Raw genomic sequence first — 22,190 nt, 5'->3', positions numbered from 1 at the left:
CTAACCTGCTGATTAGCAGCGTAAGTAAATACGTGCAAACATGATCTTATCATTGGCTAGACAGTGTCCGTCATTGTGTTACATGTTGTTGCCTGTCACTCACTGAGTTGCATTGCAAAGTGCTACAGAATATGTGTTATGTGTTTATTTCATTTACAGTTCAGGTTGGATTACAAGGATTACAACGTCAGCGTCTTTGAATGTGTCTTTTGAATGGCATTCTTTTATAGTTTATGTCATTTATGGTAATGGTTTAATTTCTTTTCAACATGCATACATTTCATTGGAATACATCACATATTACAGTTCACAATTCCCCATGTCCAAAACGGAGTAGGAAGAAGCAGAGCTTAATTAATCCTACCCCCTCTCCGTTTCACAGCAATTGATAATACATTTGCTCACTTCCTGTATTCAACATGCCCCCCTTTGCCGATTCTGAAATAACAAAAGAAAATGGCAAGGCAGTATAACCAATACTTCCAATTTGTGAATCAATATAAATAAGTTATTTAACCTCCATAATAAATAAAATAATAAATGTACTGTACAATAATGAGTGATGGAGAAGTTAATAGTTGACAGAAACATTGTTGGATGATCAGTGAGTACACACAATGTAATACTTCAGGTAGTCCTAGGATATGAAGAATAAAGAGAAAGTGCAGTAGTCATGTGACATAACATTGTACAGGTATTTATTTCCCTGTGGTTCAATATTCTTCTTCCTTATGCTTTGTAAACATCAACTCTTGTACTGTTTCTTGAAATCCCTCATTTTAGTGCATTGTTTGAGTTCTTTACTCAATCCGCTCCATAACATGCTGATATGCTGAAGGTTTTTAGCGTAGTTTGTTTCAGTGTTTTAAGTTTAATTTTTTCCATCGATCAAATTTTTCCTCCCCTGATGAGAAGAATTGTATTACGTTTTTTGGTAGCAGGTTATTGTTTGCTTTACACATAGTTTTAGCTGTTTGAATGTTTACCAGATCAGCAAATTTGACTATTGTGACACCTAGAAATGTATTTCCATTCACCCTATGAATGTCTATTTGTATTTGTGCATAAACGTCCTCACTGCCCTTACCAAATAACATTGTTTTAGTTTGACTTACGCTCAGGGATAGTCTGTTTTTATCAAACCATCTGTTCCGTATAGTCATTTCATCTGTGACTTTTTTTTTTTTTTTTTTTAGTAGCTCTTGTGTGCTTTCTCCAGAACAAAATGGTGTAGTATTGTCTGCAAATGATACTAGCTTTAGGTCTTTTGTTGCTTTACAGATGTCATTTATATATAGGGTGAACACTCAACAGTTTTGGTCCCAGTATTGACCCCTGGGGGATGCCGCACGATATATTTCAACTTGCAGATATATATTCTCCTGGCTCCTAGCTTCACATATTGCTTCCTGTTTGCTAACTTGCTTTTTACCCGGTTCAAACCTAACCCTCTGATTCCACACCATTCTAGTTTGTTAAGCTACTGTGATTAATTGTGGAAATGATGAACTCCATCGACCGCAGAAAGTGCGCAGCCACAGTAATTACCGATCTAACAAAAGCATTTGATACCATACGTCAATGGTTCTGCAATCTCAATAATTTTTCTTTTTATGCTTCAAAATGCTTAATTTAGGCAACAAATATGTAACATTTGCTTAAATATGCATGTGTTGACTAACAGGCGCTACAGAGCACTACATGCCAAAACAACCAGGCACAGAGACACTTTCTTCCCCCAGGCCATCGCTCTGATGAATACTTGAACACGTCAGAGTTGACACCCCCCAACCCAAAAAAAAAAAAAACACTTGAATATAAATCCAGTTTTTTTCTTATGTACATACTTTTTTTGTTAGAAATGCAGATAATGTCCCCGTTTATTAATCACACACCCACTTACTCGAATTACACTGTCAATATATCGTTATCCGTTTTGTACGTCTCAATCTTACTTTTTATTTATTTATTTCTAAAGTGTCTGTGTATGTGTACAGTGAGAGCTAATTTAACCAAAGTCAAACTCCTTGTTTGTGTAAGCATACTTGGCCAATAAAGCTGATTCTGATAATACGCCGTATTCAATCAAAAGCATGATTTATTAATTTATTTTTTTTTTTAAACCGTGATAGAGTGAAGCTGTGACATTCAAAGCAAGAAGTGGCAAGGCCGACTGTATACTGCATATCTCTATTGATGAGAGCACAAAGACAACACTCTGGGTTTAAAGTCCTGCCTTCATTTTGGTGATGGTCCAGACAAGTAATATGGGTGAATGTGTAAGTGTGTGTGTGCGCGCGCGTGTGTGTATAGAGGGGGATACAAGTGTAAATGAGGTGCGGTGGATTCGCTCGCTGCTCACTCCTGAAGAGAGGCAGTGAGGGGGGAAATTAAATTTGAAAGAGGGGAAAGTGTGCCAACAGGTGACAGAGGCGTGCTCCAACCAAACGCACTCTGAAGTGAAGCGCAGTCGAATCACTGGGCCAATTTGGATGCACTATTATGCACAACACCGCTCTGCTTTCTCACACTGCCTGTCAGTGCACAGAAGAACAGTGTTGGCGCTCCAAATATGAATTAAACATACGGCTTTTGTGGTGTGAATGTGCTGCTGAAATGTTGGTCCAGACAGAAAAGGCGAGATTTGTTTAAGGGGGCTGGCTGGGCGGAATAATATGCATTTACAATCAGAACAACACAACAGAACAAAGAACAGACTGACACTGTCTGAGGTTCATTATGTATTAACTGAGCTTGAACTGTTATTGTAGTCGCTTTAATGTTATCATTTACTGTCACAGTTTGCCTTAATCAAACCCTGACACATACAAATACATGCACCCCCCCCCCCCCCCCCTTCTCCCAGCATCCAATACAACAATGTAGCATATTAATCATTTTTGTCAAAGCTGCATTTAACCCTTTTGCCCTCCGGTTGTCCAGATGTGCCATCAAGTGGTGCGCATAATTTAGTGCATCAAATACATCACAGTAAAAAAATGTCTCACTGGGGAAAAAATGTTTTGCAGCACAATTTCTGCATGTGCTTGTCGGCCTCCGCACTGCTTACACCAGCACTGGTTCAGCACAGTGCTCCCCAAAGAGTGAGAGGTTAAGGGACAGGAGCAGAGAACACTGACAGCTATTGCCCAGAACAGGGGGGAGGAATACTTATTTAGCAACACTCGCTCCCCCTCCCACCACTGTTTCCGCTGATGTGCCCTAAAGCAAGGCATACAACTGCCCGCTGCAGCCAAGAATAGACGCTAGCTTGAAGGGGTTGTTGTTTAAAATTGTGGAATGTGATTTTTTCCTGGAAGGCGACATCAAGTCATAAAACAAACAAAGTTAAAAAAAGGGGCTTCTTTTGTCAAAAATCTTACACACAATTTGACATGATATTAAATTTGCTATGAGAACATATGCACCGTTGTCATACTTTGTGCGATCACTAAGTTGCACCATAGTTCATAAAAAGACGGCCAATCCCGCATAAAACCGTCACTCTTTAGACCTTAGATCGCTGCACGAAAGCTCCATGGCTATAGATCCTTGATTTGTCCTGCTTGTGTACTCAAATGACAGGGAGTAGTGTAACAAATCTTTCAGGCCTTCAAAATTCACATTTTGTACAGAGCTTAACATGAATGACAGAAGAGCATGCAAGAGCTGCAAGCAGACGTCTGTTTGAATTTTCATCTCAGCTGCATAAGAGTGGAGAGTAACACCAAAGTGACTATTTAATCGTGAACGATATTATGGGAATGAATTAATATTTCATGGAGGTGTTTTACTTTGCTTGATGAGTGTCTCGAACACAACGTGCCCTCCAAATAGTGTCTAGCAATGTGTTGAATAGGTTGAATTTCTGCTATAAAAATATACAAACCTTACGAAGAGTACGGGACGGATACAGGTGGTGGCAAATAATTCCATTTAGTTTTTACAAAAGACAATTTTACATTTTAGTGCATTTTGTTGTTTAATGTTTGACTCCTTTTATTGTGTAGACTTCATAGCTAACATTGTCGTGTAAAGTCTTTTGTTTGTGTTTTGTGATCGTATTACACAAAGGAAAATAAAACATAGTCATGTTAGTATTGATAGGGCATTAATTACCAAATGATGGTCTACTGTGAAACATGACATTTCAAAGGGTTAAGTAACGCAATATCCTGATGACAAACACACACTAACCCACAGCTGCACACATCCCCTTTTTTTATGTTTTAGACCTTACCTGACTTCTCCCGAGGCCTTGCCCCCCACTGCCTGGACTCAATGAATGTGGATGGCTCCTAGGCTGCCCTCCCCATCCGTGGGCCGACGTGGCACCGTATTGGGGGCCCACATCTTTCCCCAAGCCCTGTTGCGAGGAGGATCCACTGTAGTCTTGGTAGGCTCCGCTGTAGCCTCGCATCATGGGGCTGGGGGATGTGAGCAGCTGGTTGAGGGTTGGGGTGGCCCCTGAGGGATGCTGTTGCTGAGGTGGCCCTGGGAACCTTTGGAAACCACTGGAAGAGGCCCCCAGCGTGGACTTGCTGTGGCTTGCTGAGGAGTTGCTGCTCATCATCATGCTCCCAGGTTGCCGGCACCCAGAGGGGGCCATCATGCCGTAGGCCCCGCCGCCATACCCGGTCCTATTATAGGGAGGGTACTGATTGTACTGGCTGTTCTGGTAGCCTGCTTCATGGGAGTTGTCCATGCTGTTCTGCGCCGATGTTACCCCCATCCCTTGCTGCGGCTGTCCGCCATGTTGCTCGTAAGACCTTGCAGTGTAATAGTTGTTGAACTCTGAGTTGTTGCTAGTTGGCCCCAAGTTAGAGTGGTCATACCTTGTAGACATCATCCCCTCTGTGGATTTAAGGTGTCCCTCACCTTTACCTTGCACCTGCTGCTGCTGCTGTGACTCCCCTTGACCTCCCAGCAGGTTCTCTTTGCCGCCGTGATGGTCCACCCCACCTCGGGGTCCCTGGCCGTTGTTGTTGTTGTGGATCTGACGCTGCGGATGCGGCGCAAATTGGCCGAATTGCGGCTGCGGTGTCTGGGACTGAGGGGGGTCTCCACCGCTCCCAACACATTTCAGCTTATGGTTTGTGACCAGTGCCGTTTCCATTGAAGGCGCGTTGGAATTAGACGATGTGAGGTTATTCCCATCCTTGTTGTGACCCGTAGAAGTTGAACGCACCATGCTGGGCTCCGTTCGGCGGTGATGGTCTACGTTATTTAAGGTCCCATCTCCCGCGCCCAGCATCTGTATGTTGCCTCCTCCTCCTCCGGATTTCCCCGAATTGAGCTCCGTGCCCAAGCTGCTGGATAATTTCTTATTTTTGTTGTTAGTTCTAGCGGGAGCCGATGCCACTTGCGCGGCCATGCTCACTCCAACATCTCAGCGCGCAGGGACAGCAAGCCTCCGCCAGCCTTGCGCGCACAGACAGCGAAGAAGGAAAGGCAAAAAAAAAAGGTGAAGAATAATTTCACAAGCTTTAATCTAGCACTGCAGCTCTTGTCGTTGTGATGGTGGCAAGACTGCGCGTCAATGAGGCGTCATGTTGAAAGTTGGTCTGCCAGGTTTAAACTTTTTCTTCCCCCCTCCGCCTCTCTCCTCCATCCCGGGTCTTGGTGATGTGTAGCCGCGTCTCTCCGAGCCCTTGTCGCCCAGCATTGGATGAGAGAGAGAGCGGGCTCCACTAGCTTATCCGCCTCCAGGGCTCCAGTACGCCTCACATGGAAAATACGGAGTGGAATCCTGATCCATGTTGCTGAGGCACACATCCAATTATGCTTGATTCATTTAGCATAAACCACAACCCAGCAATGATTAAAATGAGTTACAATTTCACACTTTCACCATTGAAAAAAATGCTTAAATGCTCATGTCATATTACAAATGAATGACTACTCTGAAGCTGCATCATATCACGTGACTGGACAAAATCAAAATAGGTTCACACAACCAATCTCACAATTGCACAAAGAGCTGCCACTCAAAGTACCTTGTGATAAAGGTGCTGCTCATCTCCGTCTCCAAATGACACTTTTTTTTAAACAAAAATATAAGAACACCACCGGCAAACATGTAGTAGGCAACCAATAGTGTTTTACAAAAACTGATTGAAAGGAAAAAATGTCTATATTTGTCACAATTTGAAGTTAAACTTTGGAATCAATTTAATTCGGCCCAAATAAAATGATTGACGCTCATGGCTTTCACTCACCATATCTTGTATACACGTGTCTGTAGCACGTGCACATACACAAAAGACAGAAGAGAGCGACAATTTGGAGTCACTGTGTGGTTATGATAGGCTATAAATTCAATGATAGCCATGTGTCAGTAGCTAAACTTTGCCAAATCCTTATCGTGAGATTACAACAAACATAACTAATGCGCGTGCGTGTGTGTTACGTGGGCCGTGGCTTTTGATATAATTATAATAAAGTCTATTTTTTTCCCCAAATTTTTGGCACTCCCTGGAGGCCGTTTACCTGTGTTGCCCGGCTCACAGCTCAGCCTTAGAATGAGACCAAGTGCAGAGCTGCAATTAATTGACTACCCAATTAATCGACTACTATTTTGGTATTCGGTTAATAATTTGATTTAAAAATTTAATTAAAAAAAAAATCGATTTCAGCCTATCAAATGTAAGTATTTTTTAATTTCCTTAGTCATCCATGAACAACAAAGCAAGATATTCAAACACATGAGCTTTGACTTTGAAAAACAGTGATTTTACATTTTTGGCTCTCTTTTCTGATCTGATGTTGTTTGGTTCATATTGATTTAGTCCATCTAGGGTCTACGCGATTACTTGATGAACTGAAAGTAATCGTTAGTTGGAACCCTAACCAAATGTTTGTTCAGTGACCTTGCAGCATTTCTCTCATGCAGTTGTTCGGGTGGTTTCTATGTGTTTATTTTTCTTTTGCGTCCGTTTCTGATCTCGCAGCCTTTGTGTGATTGTTGCCCATTGCATTCGTTTTATGGCGGTTGCCTGCTTTTTGGTTTTGGATGATTTCTGTGTTCGGACGTTGCTGAGCGTTTGCCCCATCGGCCACTCTATTATCCAGGTCTGATTTTCCCTCTCACCGTTAGCTCTGTCCCTCGACTCTCAAGCCAGTTTCTCTGCAGCTCTGACAGGAGTCGCACACGCAACTGCGTGCTGTTTGCAATCATGTTGCCTTTGGAATAAGAATGACAATGTTACACGCTCTAATGGCAACTGTAATGTTATGTAGCAATATTCTCCTTTCAGGGAACTGGAATCACCTTGTGATTGCAGGGATGCCATAGAAATAAATATTGGAATGAATGTTTAAAAAACAGTATTCACTTCAAACTATGAATATTAAAGCGACTTTTTGAATGAGGCTGACCAGTTCTTTTAATTTATTTGAGAGCAACTTTTCTGAACTGATAATGACATTTTTTGGGAGGAAAAAAAGGAGAGAGGATGAAATAAAATAAATCAACCCCAGGCTGCGGGCTCGGACCACACAAAAACCAAAGTCTACAAGATACGCTGTAACCCATCAGTGGTATTCAAACATGAATGTAAAATAGTGCTTAGCAAAGACGCCGGCTGTCTGCTGGGACTTGAATAAGCAAAGGCTCTGCTTTGATGAGATCAGATGCATTTGATCAACAGAGGGAGCTGCGGATGAAAGGGGGAGAAGGGAGGATGGGGGAAGAGGGGGGGGGTTGGGGGAAGGATTTGGGGATGAGTGGTGCTGAGGATGGCCCTGGTAATGACACAACTGTGGATGTAGTGCTAAGGACAAATGTAATGATGATATTGATAGCGGTGTGAAGGTTATGATGATTATAGTGAAGGTGGGAATTGTGTTTTCGGCTGCTTGTTGCTTTAGGTTACAAAACAAGACGATGCAATTCACTATGTATCATGCGCTGTGCTCTATGGAGCTATTCTACTGTATGTCCATGACAATGGGAAGACCCCTGCTGGATATATATTGTCAGTACAAGTCAGAGCTTCACAAAATAGTGGCAACATACTGTACATACTGTTTAAAGAGCATTGCTGTGCAATCTCAACCAAATGATTTCGACCTTTAACGCTGGTCTACCACTGAGTCAGCCGTACGCCGTCTAACTTTTTACTAAATAACATTTTTGCATTCTTGGCTTGCAAGTGTAAAAATAAGTCAGCCACCATATAATAGATGCTTGCTTAATTCAGTTGACCTCATGCAGGGCACATTTTAACATTTTAGTCATACAAGTGTAAAAATAAGTCATTTTTTTAAATGTGCACCAGCTATTGTACACAGTGGAACCTCGGTTTTCGTCATTACTGTAATTCGTTCCTTAAGGTCCGACAAAAAACGAAAGAAACAAAAGCTGAGGCATAGAAAATAATGCAAATCCAAATAATCCATTACAGATACCCTAAAATATGAACCAAAATACAGTTTATAGAGAGTAATTATAGTTTTAATGCATTAAACAATGCAAAGCAATTACAAACGACTAATAAATTGAACTTATGGTTGATGCATACTTCCCGTACATCCTGACGAGGTCAAATTCAATTTCTCACTTTCTTGATCAAATTGCTGACACTCGCAACTTTCTTGGTGGGTAATTTAGCAGCCATACTCAATAAAAAAAATGCACGGACAGTGAGTTGGCAACACATAGGGTGCTTTGTTTGGGCACTCAATTTCACGGAGCGATACAGCACAGGGCAAGCGGACTACAGTAGTTTGTTCTGTGCAATTTTGTACAAAAACAGAGACGGTGTAAGGAAACTAAGACAAAATTAGCGAAGAAAACCAAATCATATGAAACCTGGGCCATACAAAGAATGTTTCATCACTGTAACTGCTAACTAGTGGAGGATGTGGCTGAAGTGATGCGCATGTAGAGGGAGCATTACTGTGAGTGCCTAGGATGTGTGGCAACCCTGAACATGGAGGTGTACATTCTGCAACGTGCTGCTTAGCAGCCAGGACAGATGTACTCATTTTGTTGCAATTAGTTACATTTTCTGGTCTGTGGTCATTGGATAATCTTTGCCATACTTGGTACCGTTCAGTGACAGCATAAAAACAAAGGAAAAGCACTCTTGGGCAGAGACGCCTCATAAGGGTGCCAGTGATAGCAAAGAGGAACAAGTGTGGCGATGACCATAGAACTGGAGAGGGAAAATGATTGTGGCCAGATGATAAAAGTGGTGCATATACATTTCTGTCCTGGCTGCTCAGTATAAAGCTGAAGTGGCAAGGTGTTGACATTAATAATTTAAAAAAAAAGAAGAAGAACAGATGCTCAGTGACCATAAGTCTGACGAGATTTACTGGTGTTTAGCAAGATCTGCTGCGGTTACGCAGAACAATGGTTTGACCTCCAACTTTTCCAGAACAGTTTCCATGTTTCAACTTTCAGGGGATTTGAATGTGAAAAGTACATGTTCCACTGTACATATAAAAAAAGGCTAAAATCTCAAGTAAAAGTACTTCTAAAAAGACATTTTATGACAGTATCGCTACATAAACTAGAAAAAACATTTCAGTTCTCCAAATGGAAGCTCATTCACTGGAGTCAAATAAAAGCGAGTGGCATCCCTGGGAACCTGCATCAACCACTCGCCTTTATGTGTCCATATGGCAGAAAATAAAAGCCATAACATGGTTATGGTCCAACAGCAAAGTCTCCATGGTGCTCACCATTCATTATGTTCTGTGTATAATAGTATCAACAGGACCAGATGGGTATTTATTCATAGGACACCCCCAAAACGTTGTTATTGTTTTTGTATGTTAGTGTGTGTGACAGTACAGACAAAACTAAACGATGGAGCATAGTGACGCGTAAGGTGTCAAACTCTAGATCCGTGGCTGGTTGTGTGCACCTTTTGTGATTAGAACAAGCCTCATCTACACACATACACTTCCTGCTATCTGTGCTTTGTACACATGCCGATTCTGCCTCCCGTCAGAGTGGCAGATCAAAGCCTCAGCTCTGATCTCATCTAGAGCAACACTATAAGGCTGACAGCAAGAGGACTGGGGGCATTAGCATATTCTATGATGGCTTTTCAAGCCGTTGCCTCGGCTGCAGTACGGGGTGTGCCGCGCTGTGGCTTTGCAACTCTAATTTCCCTCACCCGCTCATTAAAAAAAGCCCACTGTTCTCCTATTAATACGCAGACACACTGATCTGTTTGAATGGCGAGTGTGTATGTGCAGGACGAGGGAGATGGAGGGTGGCAATGGCTCAGCGCATTTGCATTTATGTTTAATTTATAACCTTCAGGGGCCCCCTGATGCAGCAAGATTGAAACAATAACCCCAGACAAACATGGAGAAAAGGAGGAGCAGGAGGAGCCGGGGAAGGCTGGATGGAAATGTGCTGTGAATATGTGTAGGAGTGAGCGTGTTCTCATTGGAGGATGCTGTTCGGCCTTATGCATTGGCGCATCTGCATCAAGGTACATGTGAAACACACTGGCAGGGAGGCAGAGGTCTGCAATCCACGGGGGGATAACATGCCAGGGTGAGTGTCTGTCAGGAGAAGGGCTGGAATGTGTGCTGGGGGGAGTCTGCAGGGATCTCCCCCTAGCAGCAGAGCACAGAACAGCACAGCAGACAGCAGCAAAAGCTTGGCCAAGCACAGAAAGTGGGTCATCTCAACACACACACACATGCACAAACACAGTTCAGACAGCCCGGGTGTTGCACTGTGAGTATGTTTGCTAAGAAGTAAAAAGACACGGAGAGAATGCACACATTGTTGTGGGTTGTGTTCATGAGGGAGAGCCTGGCAGCATCATTTGCATTAGTGATGTTGGAGAAAGTGGCTCAGGAGGGCCAAAAAAGCAAGCCAGACACTGAGAGTACGCCCTATGGAAGGGTATCAAATTGATCCATCGTCTTTTCATTTCAGGCTTGGGTAAATAACAACATTTGCATTGATCAGTCTGCAAAATCCAGCAACAATGGGCCTAGGAGCGAACGCTATGTGCAAAACAAAACACATCTCTCATTCCTTTCTGCTCCTTGCAGAGTTGAGGGCCTCACCAGAGCCCTAAAAGCAGCTGTGATGGATAAAATGCTTTAAAAAAAAACACTTCAGAAGAGTGGCTGCTATTGTGTCTGCCTGTATACTAAAACATAGAATCACAGAATTCCCAAGTTGCAGCATGCTCTATTTATGTGTTACGAAAAACATGACTCAAACGAAACAGCACGCAGCGATGCTCTACTTTCCCTGTCAGCTAGCATGTGAAGTATGAAGAGGAGGAAGAGGATGAGAGGGAGATAGAGATGGATAGCAAAATAGAGGAGAGTGATTTTCTTCATCCACAGATCCTATCCTGATGGTGACAGGGGACTGGGCTCTCAAAACCCCCTCCACTCTCTCTCTCCATATATATATATACACACACCTCTACCACCTCCTTGCCTCCTGATGCCTGTCACTGCTCTTTTTCCCTCCCTCCCTTCTCCTGACTGGAGGAGTGTGTGAAGTGTCCCCCGAGAGGCTCCGACTCAAAAGATGGTATTTACAAGATCCACACTGAGCCCACTTTTAACTGCCTGTGAAGAACTTCTTCCAGTGCCTTTGATGTGCCAACCTAATGGGGAAGAGCTCGCCAGCAGTCATTGCATATGTTAGTGTGCCGATGCGAGCTAATCCGCTAGCATTGCAAGGTAGGCTTCATGCTGCTTGCGGTAAGTGAAATCTTCAAATGCTACGTGGCTTCAGAGCCATACAAAAAAAACACTGTACCGTTGGAACGCTGCTGCTGCTGAAGACGGGTGTCAACTGTTACGGCACAACAGTGTCTTGAGCAGGAAGACATTAAGGACAATTTGTTTCACATTTCACAGTGGACATATTGCTGACTTCATGTATAGAGGCCTTCTAATGTGATTGGCTCTAGTCTGGTTAATATCTAGGAGAAAACAACTATGTGAAAAAAAGACCAGCACTTGATTATTAATGATTTAAAACAGGAGTCCCCAACCTCCGGGATGCAGACCAGTAGGACCAGTTTTGCAATCATGATATCATAAACTAAAAACCTCCTTCCTCATGGACCCATCCCTAGCTAAAAAAGCCTGATCCATTTATACACTTTTTGAAAAAGCTTCACTACACATCTTAAAATTAACTATCAACTATCCACCAGCCAACCTTAGACATGGAAGCTGTAAGTTTTAATCAGTCTGTTTCTCCTAGCATGGTAGCCTGTTAAAATGTGAACATAATGGTAGCAATGTAGCTCACATAGCTATGCTAAAGTTGCTAATGTTTGTGCGGCATTAAAGCTACAAAAACATACAGTATATTTCCAAATTATATTATACACCACATTACAGTATTCCCTAGTTTATCACGGTTAATTAGTTCCAGGCCCAGCCTTGATAAGTACATTTCTGTGACGTTTTTTAATTTTTTTTTTTTTATTCGCACATCATAAACTGCGTAAAAAAAAGGGGGAAACAACACAATTTATAAACAGTTAAGATCATTGTGCAGGAGAGTATGGAAGCCCCAAGAGGCTTATGTAAATACCTCCCCAAATGTACACAGGGAAAAAAGAAAGAGAAAAAAATTTAATTACAAATAACTGAAATAATAATCTAAAATAAAACATTAAAATACAAATCCAATTACAATTCATGAAATACAAATCAGACAATGATATAAGACTGATGAATAATGATAAGTGAACTTCCGCAAAGTAGAATTCCTTATTTTTAAATTGAATATTTTTGTAGTTAGACCATAGAAAACATGTCTACGATCTTGTAAATCCATTTTTTAACATTATTAGAGCACTCTAGACATGAAATAACACCCAGAATACGCATATGCAGCAAACATTCACACAGGAGCTGCTGTCGGCCACAACTCACGCCAGTCACTCCCAGTCTCCACACTGCTAACTCACAGCTAAAAACAGACAATTCCAGCCATTTTTGCCAACTCCTCAATAAGAAAAGTAGCTATTGGCTGTCTTAGAAGTTGCTTCATGACGTCATCCCTTACTTTGCATGTGATGTTGTAACAGATATGAGATAGCATGACCTTGTGGAATGGACAAAAAGGTGAGTAAAAACACCTTAGCTATGTTTAGAAATACAAAAGGGATAGAGTTAGTGTTTGCTAATTTAAAATGACTTCATTAAAATAAAATCATTTTAATATTTTATTTCAGTCAGGGCTTCTCAAAGTCTCAAAGCATAATACAGTAATTACTGTAGCTCCGCAGTCACTGGCATAGTGCCTCGTGTGCACGATTCATCTGCACTTTGGATGTGGAGGGGTGTAGAGGTCCGCTATGCTCTCAGTGTGCTGCAGGAGCTGACTGCACTGACCGCTAGCGACTGCTTTGGGGCTGGACGGACCTTGCAGTTCGGAATACGTGTCTTATACCTCCAAAAATCAGAAAAGTCTCTAACGACGTCAGAAAAAGTTGGTAGATTTCTCGCCAGTCGCGTTTGAGAAAATAAGTCGCCAAGAGGGTTTGGAAAGTCACCAAATTTAGCGACAAAGTCACAGCACTGACTCGAGCTAGCTGACGTCACACACATCACTCCCCAGGCCCCGCTCCTTAAAAAGGTGCACACAACAAGTCACAGATATGACACTACATATCACATCTCCTAAATCCCTATTGCCTATTGTATTTTTGTTCATTTAGCCATTTTTATGCTTGAACATGCTTAATTTAGGCCAAGAATATGTACAATTTCATTAAAAATGCATATTTGTCGACAAATAATAGGCCGTACTCAACCACAAACCAGTGATCGTTTATTATGTTAATATATTATGATAGAGTGAAGCCGTGAAATTCAAACCGCAAAGTGGCGAGGGACGACTGTACACAGAAAAATATGCAGCAGCAGAACAATGACTATTATAGTCCAACAAAGTTTTATCTTTAACAAAGGCACTGAAAGTGAAGGCTTTCATAACAAACAAAGGCATTTGGAACGATTTTGAATTAGGCTAATTAGGTTTTTGTTTTGTTTGTTGTTCAGGAGCCATGATCAAAGTGATATTTCACCAATTTGTGTCAGTTCCGGAGGAGAGAGGAAGAGTTTGGGGGGAGCTGCCTATTAATCTCTGCAGGTTTGGTGTAGTGTATGTTAGGGGCACTAATCAAAACAAGACAATAATGAATAATGGAAAGCGTTGATCAGAAATGAAACAAAATCTCTACATCTGTGCTTTATTAACAACTTATCAGTGAAGAAATGAGAATTTTGTCTGCTCCTTTTCGTCATTTCTCAGCTCCTGGCTTCAATTTCAATGTGCACTCAATCCTCCCCACTCTGAGGGGAAACATAAAAATCAAAGGGATGAGGATGGATTGACCCAGGAGCTCAGAGTCTGAGAGCAACGGGCTGTTTTGATCTAATCTAATATTTATGAATAACTTCCTTGATATTTCCTCCGCACCATGAAGCAGTCCGCTTGTACAGTGTTACACAATGATGTCTTAGAGGGATGATGACGGAGATCAAAAGGGGTTTGGGCGCAGTATTCACAGTGCTCACTCGCTCTGTGGAGCCTGAGAAGGATCCCAGCAGTAAGCTATCTAACTCTGTGTGATTGAAATTCAAGCTCGACTAGGCTGCAGTGCCGGGTGTGATGATATTTTTATTTGTGTCGCTGTCAGAAGGAAATGGGTGCACAGAGGGAAAACACTGTCACCATTTGAACAAAACGACGAGCGTGACTGTGTCTCTGTCATTTCATCCTGTGCATCTTTGCCCGAGTAGGTGTTTTTTTGCCATGGAGATGATTCCGTTTCTACCTCGCCATGCGATTCATAGAGTCGAGTCAAGGCTGTTTGGATCAGTAATGGCCTCACATGTTTTTCCACTATCTCTTCACAAAAGTCAAGTGTTCTCAAACATGTTATTTGCCCAAAGTGTCCTTGTTCCAAGGATCTATTGTTAGCCTAATGGGGGCTAACGACACAGAGACTAATTATGGAGGCCAACGATAACCCCTGATAATATTACGGGCAAAGTGGGTAATTTGTGGCAGTTCTGTTGAAGGGTAGAGGGGAGGTGATGAAAAGAAGGCAGGGAGGTGAGGCAGAGGGGGGTGTCCTGTTTTCTTGTGTCATTGCCTCGTCCTCCATCACACTAATAATTCCCTAAGAGCAGAGCGCCAAACAGCGGTAGAATATTAATGGCGTGTGTGACATTATAGTAGCCGCCCATTCAAATGGAATATTTTATTATATTATGGCCCATCAACAGGTGATTCCTCACTAGGCTTCGTCTGGGTAAACTCCTGTTTGAGCAAGTCCCTGAACAGCATAGCTCAAGTGTTCATTCATCTTCTATAAAGAATATGCTGTATTACACATACAAAAGCACCATGCTAAAAGATCAATGGCTGATCTGTTACGTACAGTGTGTTTGCTGGCTAAATAGCCACAGTGCTACGTGAGTGGAAAAGGGGATAAACTACAAACCACAAACTATGTGGAAGGCATGACTGGTAGCTGGAGAGATTCCAGCCTGATTTGTAAGCACTGACAGCATACCTTTGAGCAAGACACTTTTTAAATAGGGGAGGGATCAAAAAGTGTATGTTAATTACTGTCTCAGCAAGTTACATGGTTCATAATAAATACAGGGAACTCAGGGCGCCAGTCCATTCCCTGAATGATTCATTAATTTACTAGTTTACAGTATAAGACTTTAGTCTATATATCGAAGTATACCTGGCAAAAAGTAACAAACATGAAATGACAGGTTAGATTTGCTCAAATCATTTTTGTATCTGATTAAAGACACTGAAAGAAGGCCCAACAGTCTCCACAAAGTTTGAATCAAGGCAACTGGACTCTTCCTGTTTGTGGAAGACGTTTCACCTTTTCTCCAAAAGGATTTTCTTCGCTTTTAAAATCTTAGGGATGGAGTGTACCCCTGGCAGGTGTGTGTCCCTGGGGGTTGTCGCAATAGGATTGTTGTTGTGGTTGTTGTAAGGCGTGGCTGGTGAACTACCATCTTGCATAACGATAGGTCGTTCACTTGTCTGGTGAGAAAAAAAAAACTCTCAGTGGCCACTTTTCTCGTGAAATGAGACAATCTTTGGGGGAGATGTGTATTGTGACGGTGCAATCCTCCTTACTTCCTCGGGCTCAGAGTCTACAGTTGTATTGCATCTCAGAAAGAAGTATTGTATTGCACCCCAAACATCGTCTCATTCCACTGGAAGAGTGGCCACTCACAAGTTGTTTTGCCACCAGGCAGGCAATCGACCTATTCTTATGCAGGAGTGGTGTCCTATCTCATTGTTTTGCGGTGGGCCCGCTACCTCTCGCTAGTGGTGTGAGGTGCTGCGTCACTACGCCAGAAAAATAGGTCTTTGTGTTAGCTGCTACAATAACAGTGTCGGTGTAGCTTGGTTTATATAGAGGTCAGTTATGTAAATAGAACGTTGTTGGCATTTTTGGGAGGGTTTTTTAGGGCTTTGTAGTCTAAATAGGTGTGTCCCGTTGATTGCAATGTTAGCTCCAACATGCTAGCTGTTTTTTTTAGTTGTTTTTCTCTCTTGAGAACATTCAGAAAGAGGTGTGGTCATGTTTCACATAAGGATTGTGGATGATGGGTAAAATTCCAAAAAAACAGTGCATTTTTCCTTCAACAGAAAACCTATAATTATGGAAGATGGCAGTGCGTACACACAACAAAGCCCAGAGTCTCTTCCAGATTTGCAGTTTTGTCGTTATTATATTGCTCATATCGGGTCTGGTTTAACATCCTACACTCGAGAAGAGCTTTTGGATTTCACAGTACCGGAGTCTACCCCCACCACTCAGCGGGGCGGAAGTGCTCGCAAGTGGCGTCAAGAACGCAAACAAAAAGTGAGGAAGGCGCAGAGGAATATGAGCTAAGCTCAGTCAGCAGCACCACACAGAGTCTGCTTACTGAGCATTTCCTCGCTAATCGAGGAAAAGGCTTCTTGAGACGTCATCTGTACTTCTGTGAAGAAGGTGTCGGACGTTTCACTCCTCATCTGAAGAGCTTCGTCAGCGAACTAATAAGTGCTGGTAGCCTAGGCCTTAAATACAGTAAGAGTGGGCGGAATTGGTGTGCCAACACCCTCCTCCTATTGGTTCCTTACACTTAGCCTGGGCGGAGTTGTGGTCTAATCCTCTCCTGCCATTAGCACCTCCGATCAAAGGGAAGTGTAGCTCCCTGTAGTTGGGTATGAACGACTCTGATACTGGCTCGTTAGCATCTATTGTTCTGGCTCGGCCCTGGCTCCGCCTCATTTGCAAGACTAAAAGCTGTGGGTTTTGGTCTTCAGTAACCTGCTGAACACAGGGTCCAAATTAAACCTCAAGCCACCATTCCGATTCAATGATGGGTTCTGTTGTTTGACAAAAATAGCTTCCTTTACTCCTCTTTCAAACCATCTGTTTTCTTTGGCCAAAATCTTTACCTCGCTGTCCTGAAAAGAGTGATTGGTTGCTTTAAGGTGTAGATGTACTGCTGATTGAGGACCACTGGAATTGTCCCTGCGATGTTGATAAAGCCTTTTTTGGAGCATTTGCTTAGTTTCCCCAATGTAGTGCTCTTTGCATTCCTCATCTTTACAGTGGATGGAATAGACCACATTGCTCTGTTTTTGGTTTGGAGCCTTGTCTTTAGGATGCACTAATTTTTGTCTCAGGGTATTTACTGGTTTGAAATAGGTAGGAATTTTGTGTTGCCATAAGATCCTCTGGAGTTTTTCGGAGACCCCCGCTACATAAGGGACTACCACTCCTCTCCTTTTTGCTTCTTTGGGCTTTTGGGTTTCTTTCACTACTCTCTTCTTTTGACATTTGTTAAACTCTGCCCAGGCTTAGTGTAAGGAACCAATAGTAGGAGGGTGTTGGCACACCAATTCCACCCACTCTTACTGTATTTAAGGCCTAGGCTACCAGCACTTGTTAGTTCGCTGACGAAGCTCTTCGGATGAGGAGCGAAACGTTCGACACCTTCTTCACAGAAGTACAGATGACGTCTCAAGAAGCCTTTCCCTCGATGGACAACTCCTGTACGACTGAGAGCCTACACAGACGCTTTCCTCGCTAATGTGCGGTTTTTAGTGAACACAATGGACGAGTTACGATTCCACATCACCCACAGTAAGATACTTTTGGACTGCAGTGTCATCATTTTCACAGACCAAACAGTGGAGTACCGGACAAGGCTGTTGAGCTAGCCAACCGCCACACACTTCGGGCTGAAACTAGCAAGACCAGAGGCGGAAGCCTGTGCATCTATGTCAGGGGTCTCAAACACAATTTACCTGGGGGCCGCTGGAGGTAGAGTCTGAGTGAGGCTGGGCCGCATCAAGTATTGGGAGTAGGGCTGGGAATGTCGGGGTACCTCACAATACGACGCGCGATACATGGCTCACGATAACAATAATATCTTGATACAGTAATAGGGTGACTCAAATAAATAAACAATTTCACAGTTTATATTTTGCTGCATTCAGCTGGGATAGGCTCCAGCTTACCCGTGACCCTAATGAAGACAAGCGGTATAGAAAATGGGTGGAATTTTTTTACCACATTTTTAAGTGACTCAGTCACATTTAGTTCAGTGTAGGCTTATGTGTGCATCCTACGAGTAACACTGGCTTGTCACAGGCCGTATTACAGCAATCTTTGAAGACAGGTCGCGGGCCGCAAAATGTGACTCGGCAGGCCACAAATGGCCCACGGGCCACAACTTTGAGACCCCTGACTTACGGCTTGCGGGCCGCATTTACAGCAGTGTTTCCTGTCAAGTCGCGGGCCACAAAATGTGACTTGGCGGGCCTCAAATGGCCCGCGGGCCGCGAGTTTGAGACCCCTGATCTATGCGAACTGCTTTCGGTGACACAAAATAAAGGTACTGTTGTCACACACCTCCCATGTTTAATGGTTTAGCTGAGTGTTTTAGCCTTTTTCTTTGGGGTGCAAAAATTCGGGAGGGATCACCGTTAGCAGTGCTCTTAAAAGGAAAAAAACAATATTTGACTATTAGTCGACTATGGACCAAATCTAACGGATCAGATTTGACTATGAAAATCTGTAGTCGTAAAACAGCCCTACTATATTTCCGCTACTGACCGGACAAAAGCAGACTTTTGTCTGAGGTAGACAAGCCAGTATCCGTACGCTCCGGTGCCAGGATTGGAAAGATCGACACCAAAGCGACTCAGCAAGCCTGTGCCTATTCTGTCAACACCAAATATCAAAGCCCCTCTCCCACGAGTGATCTGTCCAAACAATTAAAATGGAACCTCTTTGTACTATCACACTTAACATGTCAGACAGAAAAATGAAAGGAGCCTCGTGTATTGGAGCAGCATGCCTTGACGCCTCCTGTGACAAGCCCCAATGAGAGAGCGGCACACCACAGGAATGATGGCACTGCTAAAATTTTAAATATGTTTTGACACAAAATCAAAAGTTGCCCACCATTATGGTGGAGAAAAAGCCCCTTTTCTGTGTGATCACCTATTAGACCCCTAGGTAAACGAGGCAGAAATACTGACACCTGAATATTCTCTTTGCAGTTTCTTTGACATTTTTTTTAGCATAGCTGCGAATTATTTTATATTGTGAGATCAGATTTCACAATAAGATTAAAAGCTTTGATCTCTCGACATCTGAGGCTCACGAAAAGCCAGCGATGATCAATGAGGATTCCTCTGTGATTCTTTTTTTGTTTGTTTTATCCATCGCTCATTGTGCCTTCTGGTGTCCTCAGCTAGTTTTGCTTGCTTTTCGGACACTTGTACTACAAACCATTTGGCAGATTTGCGGTTGCGGTCATGTCAAGCTTTTCCGATCAATCCAGAAAAGAATTTTTGCTTGTCTGGTTGATTGGTTTGATGAGTGTGACCCTCGAAGTACGCTGATTGAACCAGCAGCAATCACACACCCAATCCCATCTATTGCTATAGCTGCCATCTGACACGTTTTGTGATATGACAATAGTCTTCTTCAAAATAATTTCCACTTCTTTTTCACATTAATAAGCTTGAATGGCTTTAAACATAATAGAATGCCAGACAATTTCATGGGCCTTTCACTGTGCTCTATACATAATCCCAAAGATGAAATTCCTAATCTTCTTCCAAACAGAGGAGACATTTTTTTAAAAGTAAGACCCCAATTATGCTCAGCCACAAATTAGCAGCAAAATGTTTTAACATGGAATAAAGGAGAGGCAGCACAAAACAAAAGCCAACTGGTTAATAAGATTATCTCTTCCAGACGCCCAGTGCACATTATTGTACTTCACACAAATGAGAGAGATTATAAATCACATTCATAGCGGCATAATCCATGAAAGACTCCTGATATGATTACTTTCTCTTGCATTTGTGACTGAGCGCGATGGATTTATCTTGAATCCTTAGGAGTCTTTAAAATATAGCTGGACATGAAGGCAATAGCTGATTGAAGATTAGTTGAATCCATCTAAGATAAGCAACAGTATTTTGGCCACAAGCACAGATAAACTCCCATGTAATATACTTTCGACACCTATACAGTAGACGATCCCTTCAGATCACAAATGTGCACACTATAGCCATTGTATATATAGTCGTCCCTCACCACTTCGAGGTTCGAATTTCCCAGCTTCACTCGATCAAGTTGTCATAAAATGTATTAATTTTAAATCATGCTATTTTGTGGTTGAATACAGCCTATTAGTCAAAACATATGCATATTTCAGCTCATGTTACGTACAGTCATGGAAAAAACGATTAGACTACCCTTGTTTCTTCAGTTTATTGATCCATTGTAATGCCTGGTACAATTAAAAGGTACATTTGTTTGTACAGATATAATGATGATGATCACAAATATGGCTCATAAGAGTTTAAATTAAGAGCTGATATCCAGCAACTTCCATGGTTTTTCTTGATAATAACCAAAATCACTTGAGTTATTACATGAATATCTATAGCATTGTACTGCCAAAAAATACCTGTTATGAGCCATTTATGTTGTCACTGTTATATTTGTCCAAACTAAGGTACCTTTAGTTGTGTCAGGCATTAAAATGAACAAGAAACTGAAGAAACAAGGGTGGTCTAATCATTTTTTCCATGACTATTTTTTGCCTAAATTAAGCACTTTAGCATAAAAATGGCAAAATTAAATCAAATACAAATTTAAGTCACTCAAATGATGCATTCAAAGATGTTGATGTAGTATTCTACACGAGTCACTAGGTGTCAGTAGTGTCACTGCAATGTTCGGTGAGACACACTAGCTCCAGACTTGATTTCCAGAAGAACAGGTTTTTATTGCGGGTTTGAATTATTTCACAACAGGCACAATAATCTCTAATAAAAATCCCGAATAAAAACCTGGGCCACTTCTATGGCTGTAACCCATGGCAAGATGAAACCCAACTCTGAACCCCTGATGTCATTCCTGTCGGCTGTCTGCTCACACACTAGCGCAAGTCTTATTTATGTCTTAAATGGCTTATTAACTTTTATTATGTCTGCTATATTAGGTAATACGAGTGTAAAGGTGACTATAGGGGTGTTATTTCTTGTCTAGAGCGCTCTAATAATGTTAAAAACCGTAGCCTTAAACAGTTTTCTATGCTCAAACTATGAAAATATTCCATTTATAAATAAGGAATCCTGCTTCGCGGAAATTCATTTATCGCGGTCGGGTATGGAACCAATTAACAGTGACAAACAAGGGTTTACTGTATTACTAGTTACTGTGATGTAAAATTCATCTATTGACTGTCTCTGAATTGCAATGCGTTACATTATTTCTACACTACTTTATGTTACCGTCGCAAAAAAAAAAAGTGAATGTATGACTTGGCTATGTCTTGGCGAGTGATAGCGCCATGAAAAAGCCAGAGACCGAAAACCCTTTTACGTCAGTGAAATACAATAGTTTGCAATTTTGATATTTCATTTTAAAAATGATTAATGCCAAGCAGATTTTGTATTTTGTTCCCTTACTGTTTCAAAAATGAACACAACCATGACCTTAAAACAGAGGTATGTACCAAACTGTGATTATGACATACTGTTACACTCCCAGTATTGATTCATATGTACTAACAGTGAGTGATATCTCGGCCAATCAATGTTGTGCATATAATGACTGACATGTAAATGGTCCAATAACTGCATGAACAGTGACTGCAAGCCAGCC

The 22,190-nt window shown here is 42.0% G+C and overlaps 1 protein-coding gene across 5 annotated transcripts in view; it reads right to left on the bottom strand.

The window, feature by feature from the left end:
• arid1b (AT rich interactive domain 1B (SWI1-like)) overlaps positions 1–5,651 on the bottom strand; it is a 263,934-nt gene extending 258,283 nt beyond the window's left edge. For all 5 annotated transcript variants that reach the window (XR_008573456.1, XR_008573455.1, XR_008573454.1 and 2 more), the window contains exon 1: positions 4,241–5,651. Coding sequence is in view for 1 of the 5 variants with exons in the window: in XM_054796793.1 (XP_054652768.1) it covers positions 4,241–5,374 (1,134 nt within the window). In the remaining 4 variants the exon portion in view is untranslated. The remainder of the gene's footprint in view (positions 1–4,240) is intronic.
• Positions 5,652–22,190: the final 16,539 nt, after the last annotated feature.

The sequence above is a fragment of the Dunckerocampus dactyliophorus genome, chromosome 13 (assembly GCF_027744805.1).
Source record: "Dunckerocampus dactyliophorus isolate RoL2022-P2 chromosome 13, RoL_Ddac_1.1, whole genome shotgun sequence".
NCBI lineage: Eukaryota > Metazoa > Chordata > Actinopteri > Syngnathiformes > Syngnathidae > Dunckerocampus > Dunckerocampus dactyliophorus.
The sequence above is the reverse complement of the archived record's forward strand: the minus strand, read 5'-3'. Positions and strand labels throughout refer to the sequence as shown.